The 7,500-nt window shown below is 50.8% G+C and overlaps 1 protein-coding gene across 1 annotated transcript in view; it reads left to right on the forward strand.

Moving 5' to 3' along the window:
• The window catches only part of fmnl2b (formin-like 2b), a 40,936-nt gene that overhangs the window by 12,805 nt on the left and 20,631 nt on the right, over nt 1–7,500 (forward strand). Inside the window, exons 15-17 of the mRNA XM_065023485.1 lie at nt 1,129–1,299; nt 1,602–1,622; nt 6,927–7,051. Of these exons, the coding sequence (XP_064879557.1) occupies nt 1,129–1,299; nt 1,602–1,622; nt 6,927–7,051 (317 nt within the window). The remainder of the gene's footprint in view (nt 1–1,128; nt 1,300–1,601; nt 1,623–6,926; nt 7,052–7,500) is intronic.

Consider the following 7,500-nt stretch of genomic DNA (forward strand, 5'->3'; position numbering starts at 1 on the left):
CTCTGTCACGCTTAGGTTGGAGTCCACTCCGCGGATGAAAATTGACAACTGGGCAATGTCAGAAATGTCGGTGCTCTCATCCACAGCCAAGGAATATGCAATAAAATCTTTTCCCTTTTTCACAAGCTGCTCTTTTAGATTGATGGACAACTGGTCTACTCTCTCGGCAATGGTGTTTCTGCTCAGACTCACATTTAAAAAGAGTTGCCTTTTTCTGGGCAAACTTCGTCACAAACTTTAATCATGCAGTTTTGATGAAATCCCCCTCCGTAAATGGCCGGGCTGATTTAGCGATCTCTTCTGCCAAAATAAAACTGGCCTTGACAGCAGCCTGGCCTTGTGATTTGGCTTTTTGAACAGAGCCTGTCGAGATTTGAGGCCTCGTTTTAATTCCTCTGCCTTTTGTAGCCTTTGTTCCATGTCCATATTCTTGTTTTTGTCCGCGTGTTTCGTTTCATAATGTCGTCTCAGATTATACTCTTTCAGTACCGCCACACTTTCTCCACACAGAAGACACACAGGTTTTCCAGCTACCTTCGTGAACATATACTCCGACTCCCACCTTGTTTGAAACCCCCGGTTCTCAGTATCCACCTTCCGTTTTGCCATTTTTGATGGGTATCTGAAAGTTAATTTTACTGTGATGCTGACGACTGCTGTGCCAATAAATATTGAAATGAAGCAGCCTACTGCTCGGTGCGTCACCTTTGCATTGTGGGAAATGTAGTATTGGTGCGTGTAAAAGATCTGCGGGCTGCCGGCTTGCTGCGGGCCGGTTCTAATAATAAATCAAGATCATCCCAGGGGCCGTAAAAAACCTTCTTGCGGGCCGGATGTGGCCCGCGGGCCTTGACTCTGACATATGTGCCATAGACACTGTATATTCAATAGGCAATGACTTGAAAACTACAAACCTCAGATTTCAGTTACAGTTTTAGAAACTTCAGAGTGTTTTCTATCCAAATCTACTAATTATATGCATATTCTAGCTTTTGGGCCTGAGTAGTTTACTCTGGGCACCTTTTTATCCAAGCTACTCAATACTGCCCCCAGTCCCAAAGAAGTTCATTCTCTGTCTTCCCTCTCCTGGTTGGTTAATTCTCTGTCTTCTCTCTTCTTCCTCTGTAGTGTCAAACGGGCCCTACCCTGCTCCTACTCCTCCTCCTCCCCCCCACCTCCCCTCCTCCCCCCTTATGTTCCATGGAGTCCTCCGGTCCTCTGCCTCCCCTCCTCCCCATGCGCCCTCCACTCCCGGCTGTGGTGGATCACCCACTGTCATCTTTAACTCCGGCCTGGCAGGTAAGGCTGTGTGTGTGTGTGTGTGTGTGTGTGTGTGTGTGTGTTTGTTTGAGCTGTGTGCCGCATGTATCAAAGAGAGATTTAAGAAGTGTAATTCTATAGTTATATAAGGATCTCCTAGTGTGAACACTAGGGATCTGCCTCCCTTTTTCGCTGGAGTTGATTCTGATTGGAGTATTCTGAACTACCACTTTTCTATACTGAGTTCTCTCTCTCTCTGGTTCTCTGTCTCTGATTCTAACGTTCTCTTTCTTGTTCTAATTCAATATTCTCTCGGGTTCTCTCCTCTGTTCTGCTCTCAGAGGGGTCACTCAAGCTGTTCTGTAGGTTCCCTCTGATCACACACTTAGTACCTGTCTCACACCTCTCTCCTCAGTTCCTGTCTCACATCTCTCCTTAGTACCTGTCTCACACTTCTCCTTAGTACCTGTCTCACACCTCTCCTTAGTACCTGTCTCACACCTCTCTCCTAAGTACCTGTCTCACATATCTCCTTAGTACCTGTCTCACACCTCTCCTTAATGCCTGTCTCACACCTCTCCTTAATGCCTGTCTCACATCTCTCCTTAGTACCTGTCTCACACCTCTCCTTAGTACCTGTCTCACGCCTCTCTCCTCAGTACCTGTTTCACACCTCTCCTTAGTATCTCTCACACCTCTCCTTAGTACCTGTCTCACGCCTCTCTCCTTAGTACCTGTCTCACACCTCTCCGTAGTACCTGTCTTACATCTCTCCTTAGTACCTGTTTCACACCTCTCCTTAGTACCTGTCTCACACCTCTCCTTAGTACCTGTCTCACACCTCTCCGTAGTACCTGTCTCACACCTCTCCTTAGTACCTGTTTCACACCTCTCCTTAGTACCTGTCTCACACCTCTCCTTAGTACCTGTCTCACGCCTTCTCCGTAGTACCCGTCTCACACCTCTCCGTAGTACCTGTCTCACACCTCTCCTTAGTACCTGTCTCACACCTCTCCTCAGTACCTGTCTCACACCTCTCCTTAGTACTTGTCTCATACCTGTCTGTTCCATACATCTCTCATAATGGTACACCTCCTCAGTACCTCTCTCATACCTGTGTTATTCTGTGTCGTGTGGTGAGGTGATGTCTTGTCATGTGATCATGTTGTATGATTATGTGATGAGGTGATGTCTTGTCATGTGATCATGTTGTGTGATTATGTGATGAGGTGATGTCTTGTCATGTGATCATGTTGTGTGATTATGTGGTGAGGTGATGTCTTGTCATGTGATCATGTTGTGTGATTATGTGATGAGGCGATGTCTTGTCATGTGATCATGTTGTGTGATTATGTGATGAGGTGATGTCTTGTCATGTGATCATGTTGTGTGATTATGTGGTGAGGTGATGTCTTGTCATGTGATCATGTGTGATTATGTGATGAGGCGATGTCTTGTCATGTGATCATGTTGTGTGATTATGTGGTGAGGTGATGTCTTATCATGTGATCATGTTGTGTGATTATGTGGTGAGGTGATGTCTTATCATGTGATCATGTTGTGTTCACATTTTACTCTGCTGCTGCTGATGCTTCTCCTTCTCTTTCTCTCTTTCTTCTGTTTCCTCCTCCTCCTCTCTCTCTTCCTCCTCCTTCTCTCTCCCTTCCATTCCCTCCTCCTCTTTCTCTCTCTCTTCTTTACATTCCCTCCTCCTCCTTCTGCTCCTTCCTCCTCCTTCTCTCTCTTCCTTCCATTCCCTCTTCTCTCTCTCTTCCTTCCATTCCCTCCTCTTCCTCTCTCTCTTCCTTCCATTCCCTCCTCTTCCTCTCTCTCTTCCTTCCATTCCCTCCTCCTCTCTCTCTTCCTTCTTCCTTCCCTCCTCTCTTCCTCTCTCTTTCCTTCCGTTCCCTCCTCCTTCTCTCTCTCTTCCTTCCGCTCCTCTCTCCTCCTTCTCTCTCTTCCCTTCCGTTCCCTCCTCCTTCTCTCTCTCTCTTCCTTCCGTTCCCCTCCTCCTCCTCTCTCTTCCTTCCGTTCCTCCTCCTTCTCTCTCTCTTCCTTCCATTCCCTCCTCCTCCTCTCTCTCTTCCTTCCGTTCCTCCTCCTTCTCTCTCTCTCTTCCTTCCGTTCCTCCTCCTCCTTCTCTCTCTCTCTTCCTTCCGTTTCCTCCTCCTCCTCCTCTCTCTCTTCATCCGTTCCTCCTCCTTCTCTCTCTCTCTCTTCCTTCCGTTCCCTCCTCCTTCTCTCTCTCTTCCTTCCGTTCCCTCCTCCTCCTCTCTCTCTTCCTTCCGTTCCCTCCTCCTTCTCTCTCTCTTCCTTCCGTTCCCTCCTCCTTCTCTCTCTCTCTTCCTTCCGTTCCCTCCTCCTCCTCCTCTCTCCTTCCATTCCCTACTCCTCCTCTCTCCTTCCATTCCCTCCTCCTCTCTCTCTTCCTTCCGTTCCCTCCTCCTTCTCTCTCTCTTCCTTCCATTCCCTCCTCCTCTCTCTCTTCCTTCCGTTCCCTCCTCCTTCTCTCTCTCTTCCTTCCGTTCCCTCCTTTCTCTCTCTCTCTTCCTTCCATTCCCTCCTCCTCCTCTCTCTCTTCCTTCCATTCCCTCCTCCTCCTCTCTCTTCCTTCCATTCCCTCCTCCTTCTCGCTCTCTCTTCCTTCCGTTCCCTCCTCCTTCTCTCTCTCTCTTCCTTCCGTTCCCTCCTCCTTCTCTCTCTCTCTCCTTCCGTTCCTCCTCCTTCTCTCTCTCTTCCTTCCGTCCCCTCCTCCTTCTCTCTCTCTCTTTCCCTCCGTTCCCTCCTCCTTCTCTCTCTCTTCCTTCCATTCCCTCCTCCTCTCTCTCTTCCTTCCGTTCCCTCCTCCTTCTCTCTCTCTTCCTTCCGTTCCCTCCCCCTTCTCTCTCTCTCTTCCTTCCATTCCCTCCTCCTCCTCTCTCTCTTCCTTCCATTCCCTCCTCCTCTCTCTCTTCCTTCCATTCCCTCCTCCTTCTCGCTCTCTCTTCCTTCCGTTCCCTCCTCCTTCTCTCTCTCTTCCTTCCGTTCCCTCCTCCTTCTCTCTCTCCTCCTTCCGTTCCCTCCTCCTTCTCTCTCTCTCTTCCTTCCGTCCCCTCCTCCTTCTCTCTCTCTTAATTCCGTTCCCTCCTCCTTCTCTCTCTCCTCCTTCCGTTCTCTCCTCCTTCTCTCTCTCTTCCTTCCGTTCCCTCCTCCTCCTCTCTCTCTTCCTTCTGTTCCCTCCTCCTCCTCTCTCTCTTCCTTCTGTTCCTCCTCCTCCTCTCTCTCTTCCTTCTGTTCCTCCTCCTCCTCTCTCTCTCTTCCTTCTGTTCCCTCCTCCTCCTCTCTCTCTTCCTTACATTCCCTCCTCCTCTCTCTCTTCCTTCTGTTCCCTCCTCCTCCTCTCTCTCTTCCTTCTGTTCCCTCCTCCTTCTCTCTCTCTTCCTTCTGTTCCCTCCTCCTCCTCTCTCTCTTCCTTCTGTTCCCTCCTCCTCCTCTCTCTCTTCCTTCTGTTCCCTCCTCCTTCTCTCTCTCTTCCTTCTGTTCCCTCCTCCTCCTCTCTCTCTTCCTTCTGTTCCCTCCTCCTCCTCTCTCTCTTCCTTCCGTTCCCTCCTCCTCCTCTCTCTCTTCCTTCCGTTCCCTCCTCCTCTCTCTCTTCCTTCTGTTCCCTCCTCCTCCTCTCTCTCTTCCTTCTGTTCCCTCCTCCTCCTCTCTCTCTTCCTTACATTCCCTCCTCCTCTCTCTCTTCCTTCTGTTCCCTCCTCCTCCTCTCTCTCTTCCTTCTGTTCCCTCCTCCTTCTCTCTCTTCCTTCTGTTCCCTCCTCCTCCTCTCTCTCTTCCTTCTGTTCCCTCCTCCTTCTCTCTCTCTTCCTTACATTCCCTCCTCCTCTCTCTCTTCCTTCCGTTCCCTCCTCCTCCTCTCTCTCTTCCTTCCGTTCCCTCCTCCTCTCTCTCTTCCTTCTGTTCCCTCCTCCTCCTCTCTCTCTTCCTTCTGTTCCCTCCTCCTCCTCTCTCTCTTCCTTACATTCCCTCCTCCTCTCTCTCTTCCTTCTGTTCCCTCCTCCTCCTCTCTCTCTTCCTTCTGTTCCCTCCTCCTTCTCTCTCTCTTCCTTCTGTTCCCTCCTCCTCCTCTCTCTCTTCCTTCTGTTCCCTCCTCCTTCTCTCTCTCTTCCTTACATTCCCTCCTCCTCTCTCTCTTCTTCCTTCTGTTCCTCCTCCTCCTCTCTCTCTCCTTCTGTTCCCTCCTCCTTCTCTCTCTTCCTTCCGTTCCTCCTCCTCCTCTCTCTCTTCCTTCTGTTCCCTCCTCCTCCTCTCTCTCTTCCTTCCTTCCGTTCCTCCTCCTCCTCCTCCTCCTCTCTCTCTTCCTTCTGTTCCCTCCTCCTTCTCTCTCTCTTCCTTCTGTTCCCTCCTCCTTTCTCTCTCTTTCCTTCTGTTCCCTCCCTCCTCCTCTCTCTCTTCCTTCTGTTCCCTCCTCCTTCTCTCTCTCTTCCTTCTGTTCCTCCTCCTCCTCTCTCTCTTCCTTCCGTTCCCTCCTCCTCGTCTCTCTCTTCCTTCCGTTCCCTCCTCCTCCTCTCTCTTCCTTCTGTTCCCTCCTCCTCCTCCTCTCTCTCTTCCTTCCGTTCCCTCCTCCTCCTCCTCCTCCTCTCTCTCTTCCTTCTGTTCCCTCCTCCTTCTCTCTCTCTTCCTTCTGTTCCCTCCTCCTCCTCTCTCTCTTCCTTCTGTTCCCTCCTCCTTCTCTCTCTCTTCCTTCTGTTCCCTCCTCCTTCTCTCTCTCTTCCTTCCGTTCCCTCCTCCTCCTCTCTCTCTTCCTTCTGTTCCCTCCTCCTCCTCTCTCTCTTCCTTCCGTTCCCTCCTCCTCCTCCTCCTCCTCTCTCTCTTCCTTCTGTTCCCTCCTCCTTCTCTCTCTCTTCCTTCTGTTCCCTCCTCCTCTCTCTCTTCCTTCTGTTCCCTCCTCCTCCTCTCTCTCTTCCTTCTGTTCCCTCCTCCTTCTCTCTCTCTTCCTTCTGTTCCCTCCTCCTCCTCTCTCTCTTCCTTCCGTTCCCTCCTCCTCCTCTCTCTCTTCCTTCCGTTCCCTCCTCCTCCTCTCTCTTCCTTCTGTTCCCTCCTCCTCCTCCTCTCTCTCTTCCTTCTGTTCCCTCCTCCTCCTCCTCCTCTCTCTCTTCCTTCTGTTCCCTCCTCCTCCTCTCTCTTTCCTTCCGTTCCCCTCCTCCTCCTCCTCCTCCTCTCTCTCTTCCTTCTGTTCCCTCCTCCTCCTCTCTCTCTTCCTTCCGTTCCCTCCTCCTCCTCCTCCTCCTCCTCTCTCTCTTCCTTCTGTTCCCTCCTCCTCCTCTCTCTCTTCCTTCCGTTCCCTCCTCCTCCTCCTCCTCCTCTCTCTCTTCCTTCCGTTCCCTCCTCCTCCTCCTCCTCCTCCCTCTCTCTCTTCCTTCCGTTCCCTCCTCCTCCTCCTCCTCCTCTCTCTCTTCCTTCCGTTCCCTCCTCCTCCTCCTCCTCTCTCTCTTCCTTCCGTTCCCTCCTCCTCCTCCTCCTCTCTTCCTTCCGTTCCCTCCTCCTCCTCCTCTCTCTCTTCCTTCTGTTCCCTCCTCCTCCTCCTCCTCCTCTCTCTCTTCCTTCCGTTCCCTCCTCCTCCTCCTCCTCTCTCTCTTCCTTCCGTTCCCTCCTCCTCCTCCTCCTCCTTCTCTGTCTCCTTTTAGCTGTGAAGATTAAGAAGCCTATCCAGACTAAGTTCCGTATGCCAGTGTTTAACTGGGTGGCCCTAAAACCAAGTCAGATCAACGGAACTGTCTTCAACGACATAGACGATGAAAGGATCCTCCAGGTACAAACACACACACACACACACACACGCCTCAGTACAATGTGTGCAACATACACTACATGACCAAAAGTATGTGGACACCTGCTCGTTGAACATCTCATTCCAAAATTAATATGGAGTTGGTCCCCCTTTGCTGCTATAACAGCCTCCACTTTTCTGGGAAGGCTTTCAACTAGATGTTGGAACATTGCTGTGGGGACTTGTTTCCATTCAGCCACAAGAGCATTAGTGAGGTCGGGCACTATTTGTGCACGGGGGCATTGTTATGCTGAAACAGGAAAGGGCCTTCCCCAAACTGTTGCCACAAAGTTGGAAGCACAGAATAGTCTAGAATATCATTGTATGCTGTAGCATTAAGATTTCCCTTCACTGGAACTAGGGGGACTAGCCCGAACCATGAAAAACAGCCCCAGAACATTATTCCTCCTCCACCAAACTATGCATTGGGG

This window comes from Oncorhynchus nerka, linkage group LG2, assembly GCF_034236695.1.
Source record: "Oncorhynchus nerka isolate Pitt River linkage group LG2, Oner_Uvic_2.0, whole genome shotgun sequence".
Classification (NCBI taxonomy): domain Eukaryota; kingdom Metazoa; phylum Chordata; class Actinopteri; order Salmoniformes; family Salmonidae; genus Oncorhynchus; species Oncorhynchus nerka.